Below are 18,349 nucleotides of genomic sequence, written 5' to 3'. Positions count from 1 at the left end.
CTGTGTGTAAACCTTTTCTTGACTTTTTATAATAGTGGTCACATATGTTTGTCCTTTTGTGATTGACTTATTTTGCTCAGTATAATGTACTCCAGGTTCATCCATGTTGTGTGATGTTTCTCATATTAATCATTATTCAGTAAATTCTTTTGATGAACAAAAGTTTTTAATTCTTATGAAGTTTCATTTATTATATCTTTTGCTGTTTTGTGCTTTTTAAAAATTTATTAGATAACCATTGTTAAAAGCTAGGCTTGACAGCATTGCCCCTGCTTTTCTTCTATGAATTTTATGGTTTTAGTTTTCACCTTTAGGTCCTTAATCCATTTTGAATTTGTTTTTGTGTATGGTGTGTTTCATTTTTATGTATGTGAAAATCCAATTTTCCCAACAGCATTTATTGAACAGACTCTTCTTTCCCCATGGAAAGGACTTTGCACCCTTGTCAAAAATTAGTTCACCATAGATATATGGGTTTATTTCTGGACTGTCGGTTCTGTTCCATTGGTCTGTGTGTGTATTCTTTGTTATACCAGTACCATGCTGTTTTGATTACTGTAGCTGTATAATGTGTCTTAAAATCATGAAGGGTAAGTCCTCTTGCTTTGTTCTTCTCTTTCAACATTGCTTTAGCACGTTGGGGCCTCTTACTATTCCATGTAAAAGTTGAAGATTTGTTTTTTTCATTTCTGTAAAGAAGGCTGTTGCAATTTTGATTGGGATTGCTTTGAATCTATAGATCGCTTTGGGTAGTATAGACGTCTTAATAATATTAATTCTCCAATCCATGGACATGGAACATCTTTCCATTTATTTAAGTCTTCTTTAATCTCTTTCAGCAGAGTTTTATAATTTTCATTGTATAAGTCCCTCACAGCCCTGGTTGAATTTATTCCTAGATTTTTTTTTTTTTTCCCTTCTTAGATGCTATTGTAAATGGAATCATTTCCCTAATTTACCTTTCAGATCTTTCAATTCTGGTATATAGAAACCCAACTGATTTTTGTTCATTGACCTTGTACCGTGCTACCTTACTAAATTCCTCCATTAGCTCTAGAAGCTTTCCTGTGGGCGCTTTGGGATTTTCCATGTATAGGATCACGTTACCCCCAAATAGAGATAATTTTATTTCTTCCTTTCCGATATAAGGAGCCCTGGTGGTACAGTGGTTAAAGCAGTTGACTCCTAACCAGGAGGTTGGCAGTTTGAACCTACCAGCTGCTCAATAGGGGAAAGATGTGGCAGTTTGCTTCCATAGAGATTTAGAGCCTTGGAAACCGTATAGGGTCTCTATGTCTTGGAATTGACTTGACGGGAGTGGATTTGTTTTTTTCTTTCCTAATGTTTTTACTTCTTTTTCTTGTCTTATTTCTCTGGTTAGCACTTCCAATACAATAAAAACCCAGTGCTGTCGAGTCCAATACAATATTGAACAGAAATGTTGAGAGTCGGCACCCTTTTCTTGTTATCGATTGCAAAGGGAAAGGTTTTAGTCGTTCACCCTTTTCTTTCTATAGAGTTCAAGGGGAAACCTTCTAGTCTTTCTCCATTAAGTATAATGTTGGCTTTTCATACATGCGCTGGATCACATTGAGGAATTCCCTTTCTATTGCAGCCTTCTCTAGGGTTTTCATAAAGAAAGTGTGTAGGATTTTATCAGATGCTTTTTCTGCATCCATAGGGATGATGATGTGATTCTTTCCCTTTGTTCTACTGATGTGGTATGTTACGTTGATTGATTTTCTGATGCTGAAATCATCCCAGTACGTGAGGAATAAATCCCACTTGGTCATGTTGTGTGACTGGTTTCGTATGCCGTTGGATTCTGTTCGCTAGTATTTCGTTGAGTTTTGCACCTGTATATTTATTTATAAGGGGTTGTCGTCATTGTTGTTAGGTACCGTTGAGTTGGTTCCAACTTATAGCAACCCAGTGTACAACAGAACAAAACACTGCCCAGCCCTGCGCCATCCTCGCAATCATTGTTATGCTTGAGCCCGTTGTTGCAATCACCGTATCAGTCCAGCACATTAAGGATCTGCCTCTTTTTTGCAGACCCTCTGCTTTACGAACCATGATGTCCTTCTCCAGGGACTGATCCTCCTGATAACATGTTCAGAGTATGTGAGATGAAGTATTCTGGCTATACTTCTTCCAAGACAGGCTTGTTCATTCTTTTGGCCGTCCATTGTATATTCAGTATTCTTCGCCAACACCGTAATTCAAAGGCGTCAATTCTTCTTTGGTCTTCCTTATTCATTGCCTAGCTTTCACATGTATTTGAGGCGATTGAAAACACGATGCATAGCTTGGGTCAGGTGCACCTTAGTCCTCAAAGCGACATCTTTGCTTTTTAATACTCCAGAGAGGTCTTTTGCAGCAGATTTGCCCAATGCAATGTGTCTTTTGATTTCTTGACTGCTGCTTCCATGGGTGTTGATTGTGGATCCAAGTAAAATGAAACCTTTGACAACCTCAGTCTTTTCTTTCTCCGTTTATCATGATGTTGCTTATTGGTCCAGTTGTGAGGATTTTGTTTTCTTTATGTTAAGATGTAATCTATACTGAAGGCCGTGGTCTTTGATCTTCATCAGTAAGTACTTCAACTCCTCTTCACTTTCAACATGCATAGTTGTGTCATCTGCATAACTAAGATTGTTAATGTGTCTTCCTCCAATACTGATGTCCTGTTCTTCATATACTTCAACTTCTTGGATTATTTGCTTGGCATACAGGTTGAATGAGTATTGAATAAGTATTACAGGCCAGAATCCCCCTTTCCTGGGGTGTCTTTGTCCTGTTTTGATATCAGGATTATGTTTTCTTCATTGAATGAACTAGGGAGTATTCCTTCCTTCTCTAGTTTCTGGAAGATTTCAAACAGTATTTGTGTCAGTTCTTCCCCAAATGCTAGATGGAATTCCTCAGTGTAGCCATCTGCTCCAGGAATTTTTTGTTGTTGGGAGGTTTTTGATCACTGATTCAATCTCTTCATTGTTATGCTTCTGATGAGATTTTCTGTTTTCTCTTGAGTCAGCTTAGGTAGTTGTGTGTTTCTAACAATTTGTCCATTTCATCTAGGTTATTCATGATATTCTGTCATAATTATCTTTATTTCTGTGAGGTCAGTTGTAAAGTTTGCTCCTTCATTTCAGATTTTCATATTTTCTTTGTTTTTATTTGTCAGTCTAGCTAAAGGTTTGTCAATTTTATCAATCATTTCAAAGAACTAACTTCGGGTTTTGCTCAGTTTAAAAAAATTTTTATTTATTGTGCTTTAAGTGAAAGTTTACAATTCAACTCATTTTCTTATATGAAGTTATACACCCATTGTTATGTGACCCTAGTTGCTGTCCCTATAATGTAACATCACATCCCTCCTCCCCACCCTGTATTTCCTGTGTCCGCTCAACCAGCTCCTGTCCCATCTGCCTTCTCATCTCGCCTCTGGACTGGAACTGCTCACTTAGTCTTATGTATCTACTTAAGCTAAGGAGCACACTCCTCACCAGTATCATTTTATATCTTACAGTCTAGTCTAACCTTTGTCTGAGGAGTTGGCTTTGCGAATGGTTTTAGTTTTGGGCTGACATAGACTTTGGGGACCATGTCTTCTGGGGTCCCTCCAGTCTCAGGCAGACCATTAAGTCTGGACTTACTGCTAGAATTTGAGTCCTGCACCTCACTTTTATCCAGCTCCATAAGGGACTCTCTGTTGGTGTTTACTGTCAGGGCAGTCATTGGTGGTAGCTGGGCAGCATCTAGTTCTGGTCTCAGGCTGATGGAGCCTCTGGTTTATGTGGCCCTTTCTGTCTCTTGGGCTAATACTTTCCTTGTGTCTTTGGTGTTCTTCATTCTCCTTTGCTCCAGGTGGGTTGGGACCAATTGATGCATCTTAGACGGCCGCTTGCTAACTTTTAAGACCACAGAAGCCACTCACCAAAGTGGGATGCAGAACATTTTCTTAATAAACTTAGTTACGCCAGTTGACCTAGATACCCCTGAAACTCTGGTCTCTGGACCCCCGCCCTTACTACTCAGTCTCTTGAAGTGTTTGGTTATATTCAGGAAACTTTTTAGCTTTTGGCTTAGTCCCCCTGTGCTGACTTCCTCTGTTTTGTGTGTTATCCTTCCCTTCACCTAAAATAAGAAAGTATACTTAGCTGCTGTTGGGTGGAGTGTTCTGTATATGTCTATAAGGTCAGGTTGGTTGATTGTGGCATTTATATCTTCCGTGTCTTTATTGAGCTTCTTTTTGGATGTCCTGTCGTTCACCGAAAGTGGTGTGTTGAAATCTCCTACTGTTATTGTGGAGCTGTCTATCTCTCTTTTCAGTGGTGTTAGAATTTGTTTTATGTATTTTGGAGGCCTATCATTGGGTGTGTAAATATTTATTATGGTTATGTCATCCTGGTGTATTGACCCTTTAATCTTTTTTTTTTTTTTTATAACTTTTATTAAGCTTCAAGTGAATGTTTACAAATCCAATCAGTCTGTCACATATAAGTTTACATACATCTCACTCCCTACTCCCACTTGCTCTCCCCCTCTTGAGTCAGCCCTTTCAGTCTCTCCTTTCTTGACAATTTTGCCGGCTTCCCTCTCTCTCTATCCTCCCATCCCCCCTCCAGACAAGAGTAGCCAACACAATCTCAAGTGTCCACCTGATATAATTAGCTCACTCTTCATCAGCGTCTCTCTCCCACCCGCTGACCAGTCCCTTTCATTTCTGATGAGTTGTCTTCGGGGATGGTTCCTGTCCTGTGCCAACAGAAGGTCTGGGGAGCATGGCCGCCGGGATTCCTCTAGTCTCAGTCAGACCATTAAGTTTGGTCTTTTTATGAGAATTTGGGGTCTGTATCCCACTGATCTCCTGCTCCCTCAGGGGTCCTCTGCTATGCTCCCTGTCAGGGCAGTCATCGATTGTGGCCGGGCACCAACTAGTTCTTCTGGTCTCAGGATTATGTAGGTCTCTGGTTCATGTGGCCCTTTCTGTCTCTTGGGCTCTTAGTTGTCGTGTGGCCTTGGTGTTCTTCATTTTCCTTTGCTCCAGGTGGGTTGAGACCAATTGATGCATCTTAGATGGCTGCTTGTTAGCATTTAAGACCCCAGATGCCACATTTCAAAGTGTGACCCTTTAATCTTTATGTAGTGTCCTTCCTCATCCATTGTGGTGGATTTTACTGTAAAGTCAATTTTGTCAGGAATTATGTTGCCACTCCTGCTCTTTTTTGATTGTTGTTTGCTTGATTTATTTTCTTCCATCCTTTGAGTTTTAGGTTGTTCGTGCCCTTCAGGTATGTCTCTTATATGCAGCATGTAGATGGATTGTGTTTTTTTGTCCGTTCTGCCACTCTCTGTCTCTTTATTGGTGCATTTAGTCTGTTTACATTCACTGTAATTATTGATAGGTATGAGCTTTTTTTTTTTTTCCTTTATGAGCTTAGTGCTTTCATTTTGATGTCTTTTTTTGTGTGTGTTATTGACTTCTTTGCTCCACTTAATTTTCTGTGCTGAGTTGTTTTTGTTTATGTATTTTCTTTTCATCTTTTTCATTGTTGTTGGTTTTGTATTTGCTGAGTCTTCATGTTTTTCTTTTTGTTTCGATGTTTAGGATTGTTCGTTTCCTTTGTGGTTACCTTAATATTTACCTCCATATTTCTAAGCTTAAGGCACCATTTTCTTTCTTCATATCGCTTTGACTTCCTCTCCACATGAAAGCTCTATGACTGCATTTTTCAGTCCCTCTTTTTTGTTTTAATGTCATCTTTTAAATAATGTCGCCTCTGTTTCTCTATTTTGAGTATTTTAGCTTTGATTCATTTTTGTGATTTCCCTTCCTGGGTTGATATCTGGTTGCTTTGTCCTGTGTGCTAGTCTTGGGTTGTTGTCTGATTTTCTAATCAGAGAACTCCGTTTAGTGTTTCTTTTACTGTTGGTTTTCTTTTTGCAAATCCCCTAAACTTCTGTTTATCTGGAAATGTCATAATTCCACCATCCTAATTGAGAGACAGTTTTGCTGGATATAGAATTCTTGGTCCTCAGTTTTTTTTTTCAATGCTTTATATATCATTCCATTGCCTTCTTGCTTTCATGGTTTCTGCTGAGTAGTTCAAGATTATTCTTATTGACTCTCCTTTGTAGGTGAGTTTTCATTTATTCCTGGCTGCTCTTAAAATTCTCTTTATCTTTGGTTCTAGCAAGTTTGATTATAATATATCCTGTTGATTTTCTTTTGGGATCTACCAGTGCGGGGTTTGACAAGCATCTTGGATAGATCGTCTCGTCTTTCTCAATTCCAGTGAAGTTTTCTACCAACAAATCTTCAACAACTGTCTTTGTATTTTCTGTTATCTCCCCCTGTTTTGGTACTCCAATCACTCATAGGTTATTCCTGTTGATAGAGTCCCACGTAATTCTTTGAGTTTCTTCATTTTTGTAAATTCCTTTTTCTGATTTTTCCTTAAGTATGTTGGTGTCAAGTGCTTTATCGTCATTCTCACTAATTCTAACTTCCATCGCTTCAGTTCTGCTCCTATGACTTTCTATTGAGTTGTCTAATTCTGAAACTTTATTGTTAATCTTCTGGATTTCTATTTGTTGTCTCTCTGTGGATTCTTGCGACCTATTAAATTTGTCATTTTGTTCTTGCCTAATCTTATGTTCCTCTGTTGCTGTTTCTTTGTACTTCTTGACTTATTCTGCATTTTGCCAGATCTCCTTCTTAATATCTTGAACAGTTCTGTGTATTAATCTTTTATATTCTACCTCCGGCAATTCCAGAAAGTTCTCTTAGTCTGGAAGATTTCTCGAGTCTTCGTTTTGGGAGCTTGCTGAAGCCATCATGGTCTGCCTCTTTATGTGATTTGATACTAACTGTTTTCTCTGAGCCATCAGTAAGTTATTGTATTTATTTATTTTTGCTTACTGTGTCCTAGCTTCTTGTTTTGATATGTCCAAATAGGCTGCTTGTGTGTGGTAGCTTGATTATTGGTGCCTTTGAATCTCTCATATCCTGTCACCAGGTGGTTAGAGCTGTTGCTAGGTATGTGAGCCCAGGATTCTGTTCACTTTTCTTGTATGGATTTAGCTCAGGTGTCCAGGTAGTCATTCAATAAGTGTGTGGTGCAGGCTCTCACCTACAGTCCTAGGCGCACAGGGGTGATTGGTGTAGGCACAGGTATCTGGCTGTAGTAGGGGGTCACGTGCTTTGCAAGGCAGGGTGCTAAGAGCCACCCCTGAGTGTCTGTGAGGAAAGTGTGTCCCTATCCTGTAGAGCATGTATGTGGGTGAGTTTTGCAGCCGAACTATGCACACCCAATGCTGTTGGGTGTAAGTACTGGGAGGCACGACTTTTTCTTGGACCCCTGTCATTAGTGGCTTAGGTGATGTGGGTGGAGCCTTCATTCTTTAGGCCTCCATGTAGGTAGGTGAGGATCCTGCTTAATAGGCAGTGTGGTGTCAAATGTCACAAATCTGCCTATCCACCGTGTAACTGAAACAGTTGAAGTTAAACTCCTGTTATGTATTGTGTTTTACTGTGCTAATGAAGGCCTACGCTGTTGAAATGGTCCGGCACAGATATCTGCAGGGGTGAAAGGCATTCAGAGTCTGTGGACCCCTTATGCCTCTGCCTAGGCAAAGGAGCTGTTTCTGCCTTGAGTTCCCTGTTTAGTGGAGCTGGCAGATTATTTTTTCCCTGTTTGTTAATTTGTTCCCTCTCTAAGGCTGGGAAAATGGCTCAGGGCACATGATGGGTCCTACTTCTGGCGCAGGGGACTCTGCACTCTCTGAAGCCTGCTTGGACCTAGTGCAGAGTGTTAAGGGGGCAGGTAAGTGGGAGAGAGACTTTTCCCAAAGAGGTGTTTTTTGATCTGCATGGTAGATTAGATGCATGTCCTCATCTTTTGCCGATTAAGTGCTGCTTTTCACTGGTTCTGGAGGTGTGAGTAGACTCTCCGCTGCTCAGTGTCTCCCGATGTGGGAAATGCAACTAGAATGGCACTCCTTGCCTCACCACTGGCTTTAGCCAATCTGGCCTGCAGGGTGCTGGTTTTCGCCAGGTCAGGCCTGGCAACTCCTCACTGCTTCTGAACTGTCTCTCACTACCCTAGCTGCTCAGTCTGATTCCTCAACTTTGCCTTTGATGTGTTCAGGGCTTCTAGATTGTCGTATATGATCGATTCATTTATTTTTTCAGGTCTTTGTTGTAAGGGGAACCACAGGAAGGATCTGACTACTTCGTCATCTTGGCCTTTCCTCAGAAGTATATCTGGTTTTATTTTATTGTGTTGTTTTTCTGTGTTAGATTTTATTTATTTATGTTTTGATTTGTATTATTTTCTTCTCGTAGGTTTATGTTTAGTTTGCTCTTCTCTTTCCCTCTTGTTCCTCAGGTTGTAGAGTTAGGCTGTTGATTTGAGATCTTCTTTTTCTTTTTTTTTCCTTGTAGGCAGTTATTGCTAGAAGTTTCCCTCTGAGTACTGCCTTCGCTGCATCCCATAAATTTTGGTATGTTGTGCTTTCAATTTCATTTGACTCTTATGAAATTTTGATTTCTCCCTTGACCCGTTGGTAGTTTGTGTGTTTTTATATTTCCATATGTTTGTGTATTTCCCTTTTTCTGTTACTGATTTTTAGCTTCACTATGTTGCGGTCAGAGAAAATACTTTGCATGATTTCAATTTTAAAAAAAATTTTGAGATTTGCTTTGTGACCTGAAGTGTGGTCTTTTCTGGTGAATGATCCCTGTCCACTGCAGTAATATGTATATTGTGCTGTTGTTGGGTGGAGTGTTCTCTGTATGTCTGTTAAATCTAGTTGGTTTATAGTGGCATTCAAATCCTCTGTTTCCTTGTTAATCTTCTTTCTAGATGTTCTGTTCAGCATTGAAAGTAGTGGATTGAAACCTCCAACTATTACTGTTGTGGTATTTCTATGTTCAACTCTATCAGTGTTTGCTTTATATATTTAGGCGCTCCAGTGTTGGGTGCATGTATACTGATGATTGTTAAATCTTCTTGATGAATTGACCATTTTATCACTATGTAATATCCATCTTTATTTCTTCTAACAGATTTTGTCTTAAAGCCTACCTTGTCTGATATTAACACCTGGGCTTTCTTTTGGTTATTATTTCTAAGGAATGTTTTTTTCTATCCTTTCACTTTCACCCTGTTTCTTTGAGTCTAAGTTGTGCCTCTTCTAAACAGCATGGATCATGTATTCTTTTTTTTTTTTTATCCATCCTGCCACTGTGCCTTTTGATTAGAGCATTTAGTCTGTTTACATTCCCTGTAATTACTGATAAGAAATGACTGACTTCTGCCATTTTGTTATTTGTGTTTGGAGTGTGTTAGGCCTTTTTTGTCTTTGTCTTTTACTACTGCCTCCTTTTGTATTTTCTTGTTTTATTGAAGTGAGCCATTTCGGTCCCCTTCAGCTTTCCTTTTGTGTGTTTTTTTTTTTTAAGATATTTTCTAAGTGGTTGCTATGATTACTACCTTTAACAGCTTGTGTTTATAACATTCTAGGGTAAGTTGGTACCAACTGAACTTCAGTAACATGCAAGAAATTCTATACCTATACCATTCCTCCATCTCCCATTTTGTTGTTTTTACTAATTATATCTTTATATTTCATGTGCTGTATAACTTAATTTTATCCTTACTTTTCATACATTTGTATAACAAGTATGAAAGACAAAACAGAATTATCAAGCATGAACACCTTATTACTAGCTCTTATACTTGTCCATGCAATTCCTTTTACTAGGGATCTTATTATTTTTTTAAAGTATGTCTTTGAATTCTTTTCAGTATCTTTTTCTTTCTGTCTGTAGGACTCCCATTAGTATTTTTTGTAGGGTCTGCCTGGTGGATGTGACCTCTCTCAGCTTCTGTTTGTCTCGGAGTGTTTTAATTTAACCCTCATTTTTGAAGGACAGTTTCACTGGGTGTAGTATTCTTGGTTGATTGTTTTTTCCTTTCAACACGTTAAATACAGGTAGTCCTTGACTTAAGACATATTCAAGTTATGACCAACTGCAATTACAAAACCCAAAACCAAACCCAGTGCCATGGAGTTGATTCTGACTCATAGCAACCCTATAGGATAGAGTGGAACTGCCCCATAGAGTTTCCAAGGAGCGCCTGGCGGATTTGAACTGCTGACCCTTTCGTTAGCAGCCGTAGCACTTAACCACTACGCCACCAGGGTTTCCTGCAATTACAAGTGTCTGGTTTTTTTGGTACATGTTATTGTTAGTGATACGTACTACATATAATATTAAAATATATCTGTAAGTTTATATGTAATGTTTCAAACCCCCAAAGACAAATAAAGGTCAGATTTATAAAGATGTTAATGAGGCAATAATAATGAAAATTAAAAAAAAAAAAAAGAAATCAGAGGTATTTGAGCTCCATCAGAACTGACTTATGACAGAGTTGTTTGGATGGAATCCGTTGTAAGTTGGGGACTACCTGTATATCATTCTGCTGTCTTCTGTCCTCCAGTGTTTCTGAGAAGAAATTGCTACTTAATCTTATTGGAGATACTTTGTGACTATTTGCTCTCTCTCCCTGTTTTCAGTATTCTGTCTATCTGTACTTTTTGAGAGTCTGTGATGTATTTCGATGTAGATCTCTTTTGGTTTATCTTACTTGGAGTTCTTTGAGATTCTTGGATTTGTAGATTCACGTCCTTCGTCAGGTTAAGGAAATTTTCTGACATTATTTCTTTAAACATTCTTTCTTTCCTCTCCTTCCGGAATTCCCACGATGTGTATATTAGGTCTCTTGATGTCCCATAATTTCATTAAACTGTTCAGCCTTCTTGAACCCTTGTTCTTGTTGCTCTTCAGCCTTTTTAATTTTAGCTACCTTATCCTCTGATTCTTTTTTCTGCCTGATTAAATGTGCTGTTAAATCCTTCCATTGTGTGTCTCATTTAAGTTATTGTCCCTTTCAGTTGCAATATATTTTTGTTTGGTTTCTTTTCACCCCCCCTTTTCTAGATCTCGTGTTTTTCTTTCCTTGTTTTCCTTATTTCTTTTAGCTCTTTGTCTGTTTTCCTTTAACTCTTATGGTTAACTTTTTAAAAATTATGTTCTTTTCATTATTTGCTCTTCCATAGATGCACTGTCACTCCCTTTGTCATGTTCATTTGGATAATCTTTTCTTTTTGTATTTTTTTTGTTGGGGCATTGAAATTTTTGAGGGTGTTCACTTTCTCAGTTCTCCCCAGTATTTGATGTTTTTGCCCACACTACTTTCTGCAAAAACTCTTAGATGGCAGACCCTTTGGCTTTTGGTTACCATTTTCTCTCCCTTTCTATGATAGCTCCTTCTCTGTTCCTTGGTTTAATTAGGATTCAAAAGATCCAGATCCTGGTTCTTAACTTCCAGTGTCTCTCAGACACACTAGAGAATACACTGTGGTCAGTGTCCACCAGTGGGCACCAGCACTGAGGTGAGAGACAACGCACTAAACAATCTGTCTGTCAGAGGTCACAGTCCTCTCTGGTTTATTGTTTGTTTTCTTTCTCTGTTTCTGCAGCCATGTTTTCTGTCTGAAAAGTCACACCCAGTGAGCTCCTTTTGGGGCTGAGTGTTTTCCTCTGGTTTCGTCCAGGCTTCTTTCCCTGCTTTGTGGAGGCTGCTTATGTCTGAGCTGGCATTCAGGGGAAGCACAGGCAGACTTTCTACTGTTTTAGGAGGTGGAGGGGATGGCACTCCCCAGAGGGACTTCTGAGAGATCTATCTTGTTGTTTTCAGAGCCACAGTGACCCTATGATGGTTGGGTTAGCAGTTTCCACTTAGGTGATCCATCTCCTAGCTCCACTGTAGGGAACCTTCTGTTGGAGTTCATATCATTTTAGCAGCTGACACTAACCAGGCTAGGGAAGGGCTCTTTTACTCCAGATGGGCCCTCAGGGTGGTCTGCTTTGTTGCCATCAGAGCCCCCCAAAGTATGTCGTCTGTCAGTATTGCTGTCACTCAAGATGCCTGCTTTCTAGCACATAGCAGCCTTAGTCAGCAGTCCTCAGTGCCAAACGAAAAGGAGGAGCAGACAGATCTGAACTTACCCCTGGGTGGTCTGTCCTATTGATTACAGAGTTGTGAGCTACTGGGTGCACAGGGAGGCAGATAGCATGCTGACTGTGAGAGCAGACTGCATTGTAGGGCATTCTCTAGTAATTTGAAGCAGCTTGGTAGCTGCCCATAACCAGGTGGGAGAGGTGCTATCATGCTTCGGTTGAACCCCTAGGGAGGTCTGTATATTGCTACCAGAATCCCCCCAGGTAGATTGTTTACAGTGACTGAAGCATCTACTCAAGACACCTGCTTTCTAGCACACAGCAGCCTCAGTCACTTGTACTCAGTACTGACCAGAAAAGGGAGGACAGACCCAAGCTCACCTCCTGGGAGGTCTGTCCTGTTGGTTTTTCGGGCCTGAGCTGTGGGGTTTGCTGGGAGGCAGGTAGGGTGCTGCCTGTGGGTGCAGACTGCACTGCATGGTCCTTCTGTAGCAATTTGCTGTAGCCTAGCAACCAACAGTTACTGGGTAGGGGAGGGGGTATCAGGCTCTGTTTGGATTCCCACAGAGGTCTGCCTTGTTCCTATCAGAGCTCCCACAGTAGATTGTTAGCTGTGAGTACAGCCTCCACTCAAACATCTACCTCCTAGCATAGAGTAGCCTCAGTCAGCAGTCCTCAGCGCTGACTGAAAGTGGGGACAAGCTAACCCGAATGCAGTCTGCCCTCACAGTCAGCACAGTCTTTCTGTAGCATTTTGCAGCAGCCTTGCAGCCCACTGTAACTGGGTGGGGGAGGGGCTGTCATGCTCTGAATGAACCCCCCAGGGAGGTCTGCTTTGCTGTATAGTATGTTGGCTGTGGGTTAACTTCCACTCAGGATGCCTGTTTTCTAGCACACAGCAGCCTAGTCAGCAGTCCTCAGCACTGATCAGAAGAGGGAGCAAACAGACCTCCCCAGAGAGATCTGTCCTGTTGGTTTCGGAGGCTTGAGCTATGGGGTGTGCAGGGAGGCAGGTGGAGTGCTGACTACGGGCGGAGACTCCACTGCAGGGTTCCTTTTGTAGCATTTTGCAGCAGCCTTGCAGGTGACCATAACTGCATGGGGGAGGGGCTGTTATGCTCTGAATGGACCCCAGGGAGGTCTGTCTTGTTTTTACCAGAGCCCCCCCTCCGCAATAGTATGTTGGCTGTGGGTTAGCCTCCACGCAAGATGCCTGCTTCTTAGCAAACAACCAGCCTCGGTCAGCAGTCCTCAGCGCAGACCAGAAGAGGGAGCAAACAGACCCAAACTGACCCCCAGGGAGGCCTGTCCTCTTGGTTACAGAGGCCTGAGTTATGCAATGTGCAGGGAGGCAAGTAGAGTGTTGACTATGGGAGCAGACTCCACTGCAGGGGCCTTTTGTAGCAATTCGCTGTACCCTTGCAGCTGGCAGTGTCTGCGTGGGTGAGGTGCTGTTACACTTCAAAGGGGTCCCCTGGGAGGTTGATTTTAGAGTAGAAGCTTGGGTTCCTGTCTCATTGTACATGCAGAGGGTGTTGGTGGTTAGGGAAGCAGACTCTTGCTGGTGCTACTTCCCCGATTGACAGTAGCTGGTGGTCTGAGTGGCTGGGTTGAGGGACAGGGTTGGTGGGAGAAATGATTTTCCTACTGTATGTGACTGGTTTTTGATTAAGTTGATCCTTGCCTGTCTGCAGTTCCACAGTGCTGTTTGCTGCTCCCCGATTCAGAGTCCCTCAAGGCTGAGCTCTGTAGCCTTGCCATATTCTTGTATTTCTAGGGGAAGTTCAGAATGATGTTCTGTTCATGTGGCCATCTTCCCAGTATTCCCTAAAATCATTCATTTAAAATATAAGCTAGTGTTTTGTACGTGTGTTCTTGCTTTTAATCCCTTTTTAGGTCCTTTAGGCCTTTTGAATTAGTTTTAAGTGCTCACATATTATAAATGTTACAGTTCAACGCCAAAACTTAAGTGTAATGAAGAGTTAGCTATACTTCACGTTGGCACAAGCCCACCCAATTCAGATACAATACCAGCAGCTAGTCTTTTACCCACGGCCTGACACTTCACAGGATGTTCAGAGAGCATGAGGAGGTGTCACTCTGTTGAGAAGTATCCAGGAGCACAATCAGTTTTATGTTAGACCAGTAGACCTTCTAGCAACCCATGTTCTACTTTGTACTAGAAGTGACATTAAAGAGTATTTTCTAAATGAGTAGATTTTCCTGTCATCCTGATGATCTCAAGGGTTAGTCCTGTGCCAGGAACCATCTCTACATTCTCATTAATAACAGTCCTGTCAGGAATTGACTCAGTATTAGCTAACAATCAGATGCTGGGACTTCAATTAGTCATCCATTTGATATAATAGCATATATATACTTTTGTAGCTACAGTGGTGTTTTTGGAAATTGTCCCCCAAGAGTCCATTATCTGTGGTAACTGTTGAGGTTTTGGCTATAACATGCTTTCCAGTAGTTGAAATATGAGCATTTGTACAACTATAAATTTTGAAAACTGTACAACCAATTTTAAGGAAACAAAAGTAAACCATCAAAGAGGGCTTCTTTGAAAGTAGTGTTTTATAAATGTGTGTGTTAATGTACACACACTTGCAAATACATTCTTATAAGTATAAATAGAAATTTATATATATGGGATTATTAAGACCCTTTTAAAAAAAATCATCCTCTTGAATTAGATTTTCACAGCCACACTTTCAAAATTATATTTTTAAACCAGGAATGAATGTAATTTAAATGTTTATCGAAATTACCAGTCGTGTTTTGAACAAATATAAATTACATCTCTAGGCTATTTTAACTTTTTGAAAATATTGTTTTTGGTCAGAAGATGATGCTAATATTGATTTAAAAACAAGATTATTAATCCCCAAACTATGAAAATAAAGAAATGAGAAGGGAAATTTTTATAACTTTAAAAGTACTAGTTTTACCTTTTTCTTTCTTGTTTGTATGGGAAGTACTATTTAATGTATAAGTTTAAGATGAATGTGTGTGTACAAGATAGATGTCAGTTAATATGTTTCGTTTGGTATGGAATGCTACAGCTAGCAGGATATAAATTTTAAGTAGCAAAATTAAATTTTCTAGTATTTAGAATGTATGGAATTTCTCGTTTAGTGTCAAAAAATGAAACTAAGAGACCTACTTCTATTCTTTAAACAACTGCTTATTCTCATGTCACGTGGAATACATCTTTGTTTTCTTTCTGTGCGTGTGGTTTCTGATCTGTAAAATGGGCTCAAGAATTTAATCGACTTCCTTCATCCTTTTTAAGAACATTTAGGGCATATACGTTGAAGTCTTTGGAAGACAAAATACTACCTTATCTATTTTTTGATACTAACTTGCCTTGTAAGTATGCTATGTATTGTACACAGTGACACAGTGTGAGATTGTGAACTTTTTTTATGAGAACAAAAGTTGTTTGCATGCTTCGATGTCAAACTAGAATTTCATTATTAATATTTTACAATTTCTGAGCTGGATCCTTCCTATTTCTCTAGTGTAGTGGGAACTGTCCCACTGGACCCCACTGTTTCTGGGCGGGAGACAGGGGCTACTAATGTTTCTGGCAGTCTCTTAGAAACGTGCAGAGGAGTAGTTGTACAGGGTGATTAGGGATGTACCCCACATCTTAGTAAATGGAGGAGGGCCTCATCAGCTCAAGAATGGAGGAAGAGCCCTCTATTTCCTTACTTTTAGGTTTGCTTCCACAGGTTTATGCTGCCTTGCATTCTGACTTGTGGGTTGGAGAGTCAGGTAGAACTTTTTTGTTTTTAACCTCTACAAAGTATGGTGAAGGAGAGAGTCCCAGAGCACTGCCCTTACGTTGGTTGTCACTTTTTCCTGCTCTGGACTGTTTTCTGTCACTAATGAAAGAGGATGATGCTGGGGATGAGTTTGCTAGAGGGTGAAGTTGGCAATTCTTGCATCGAATGCCTAGAGTCCATACAATTCTGAAAGGGTGATTAAAAGTGTATATGAAGCTACCTGTTAAGTATTCACATGAAAATGATTTAAAGTATAATCCATTATGATTTTCTTGGTTTTCCATTTGCATGTAAGGGTTAATTTTCACTGCCCAAGAACTTTGTTGCATAACTCTCAACACCATCAGTGAATGCTTGTGGTTTAAAGCCATTTGTCTTCTTAAAGAATTTGTAAATGCTATTTTTGTTCAGTTTTCTGTGATAAAAGTTGTTCTCGTAAAGTAAAAGGAAGGTCAATAATTTTCATGTCCGGTTAGTATTTGTGAACTTGGTAATTTTCAGTCTTGTGGTAGAGGTTTTTCTCAAATTTCTAAAGTGCTTTATGTTTTTTATGACATCTTTTGTCATTCTTTTCCAGAGAATTCGGTCAACAGTGGATGAAAAAGAACAAAAACAACTTCTTATGGATTTGGATGTAGTAATGCGGAGTAGTGATTGCCCATATATTGTTCAGTTTTATGGTGCACTCTTCAGAGAGGTAGGAATAAACTGTTTGGGTTTTAGCTGAAGAATGAATATCTAATCAGGACAGATATGAATATGGCAATGTTAGATTTCAACATTCACTTAAATGCCATATATTAGTAATAAGCTAATGTTTCTCAGTATTTTAATATATAGCTGTGATAATCTACAGATTAACTTCCACCCTAATTATTCCTTTGGTTAAGGAGAAAATCTCCTACATTTTATTATTTTAACTCGCAGTGTTGCTTGTGAATTCCGTATTTCTTTTCTTCGTTTACAAATATTTTCTGGACCCTGACAAATCAGCTGAATTCTAAATATCAACCGTTTTACTGTAGATATATATTCTTATCTCTTTTGGCCTTGGACTCTCCATCCCCGCCTGTCCCCCCCTTTTAACTTTTGCCCATTTGTGTCATCAAATATATGTGCATTTAATGGAAGCAATTACTAGTTCCCGCTCATAAGCTTCAACACAACCCCTTAGACATGGAAAATAACAGTTACAGTAAAATTCTTTTATCTAATTCTGTAAATAGTGTATTGTGTGTAGAAATTAGAAGTTTAATTTCTTGGTCTCATGGTCGTGTTCTTTTTTTGGCCTCTGGTTACTCTTTGTTCTCACTTCTGGCCTCAACTGTCAACCCACTTATCATTTCCAGTCATCCAGCTGCCTGCAGATGGGGAAGTGAGTTAGGGGCAGGGAGTAAAACTGGAGCTGTAAATGAATCAGATACTCCAGTGGTAACCTGGATTATTATCACACACTTGTGATGCTTAGTTAGGTGAGTAGGACTTTAGCTGAACTGCTAAACATTTTAAAATATTTAAAAAAAATACCATTCTCATTTTGAAAATGTTAGGATGAGCTGCTGGAGTTGTTATGATCTGGTGAGAAACAAAAACTCCCTCTGATTCCGCACTTCTTTTTGGGACTGAATAACAGAGTTGCCTTGGGATTTGTTGTTGTTATTGGTTTAAAAATGACTATGTTAGAATAATAGGGCTGAATGTAACACGTTAAAATAGAAATATGTGAAGTCTTATAAATGGAAAAGACCTTAGAGGTTAGTAAGTTAACCTTCCGCTTAATTGTGGAATTTTTTTTTTTTTTCTGTGTTCGTAATAGGCAACTCTAGTAACTGGAAGCTCTCTGCTTCATGATAGAGCTCATTTCGTTGTTGAGTCACTCTGTTAATTCTAGATTCATGTAGCTTTTCTCTATTCCTGCCTTTTTTAAACTTTTTAATGACTTGAATATTCATTTTTATAACCAGATACATTGACTTTGTTACCTTCCTTCACCATTTCACATCAGCAATGTGAATACGTGGCTGTACCCTGGGCCTAAATATTACATGGTGTTATTCTGTTGGTAAGATTATGAATCTAGAACTTTTTGCTTGTCGCATAAGAATCTTGCCATTGTTTTCCTCTTTTTTTCCCCTGAACCATGAACTTCTTCACAATCACTAAATCTTCTATTTACTTTACTCTTCAAATCTCATGAAGAACGGTAGTTATTTAAGGCATTGAATTAGATTTTCTCTCCTAACTAGAATCTGTAGTCAGCTTTTTCAGTGCTGTGTTCATCATGTCCATAGACTCCCACTGGCTCTGTCTTAACCCTAAATCACCTCCACAGTGCTGGAATATACCAGATTATTTCTCGTGTTCATTTATTTACTCATTCATCCAAGTAATATTTAAATATATAGCCACAGGCTAGGTAGTATAGGGGACTGATTTTATGAAAGGGAGGAAGAGTAAGTGATAACTGTGATTGAGAAGGTCTTGGAAACAACACAAAAAGCTTGGAGTAATACCT

At 39.6% G+C, this 18,349-nt stretch overlaps 1 protein-coding gene across 4 annotated transcripts in view; it reads left to right on the top strand.

The window, feature by feature from the left end:
* Positions 1-18,349, top strand: part of MAP2K4 (mitogen-activated protein kinase kinase 4) — a 182,125-nt gene that overhangs the window by 83,573 nt on the left and 80,203 nt on the right. For 3 of the 4 annotated variants that reach the window (XM_049859569.1, XM_049859565.1, XM_049859566.1), the window contains one exon: positions 16,412-16,531. The exons of the other annotated variant lie outside the window; for it this stretch is intronic. In XM_049859569.1, the coding sequence (XP_049715526.1) occupies positions 16,412-16,531 (120 nt within the window). The remainder of the gene's footprint in view (positions 1-16,411; positions 16,532-18,349) is intronic. 4 annotated transcript variants of the gene reach the window in all.

The sequence above is a fragment of the Elephas maximus genome, chromosome 19 (genome assembly GCF_024166365.1).
Source record: "Elephas maximus indicus isolate mEleMax1 chromosome 19, mEleMax1 primary haplotype, whole genome shotgun sequence".
NCBI lineage: Eukaryota > Metazoa > Chordata > Mammalia > Proboscidea > Elephantidae > Elephas > Elephas maximus.
The sequence above is the reverse complement of the archived record's forward strand: the minus strand, read 5'-3'. Positions and strand labels throughout refer to the sequence as shown.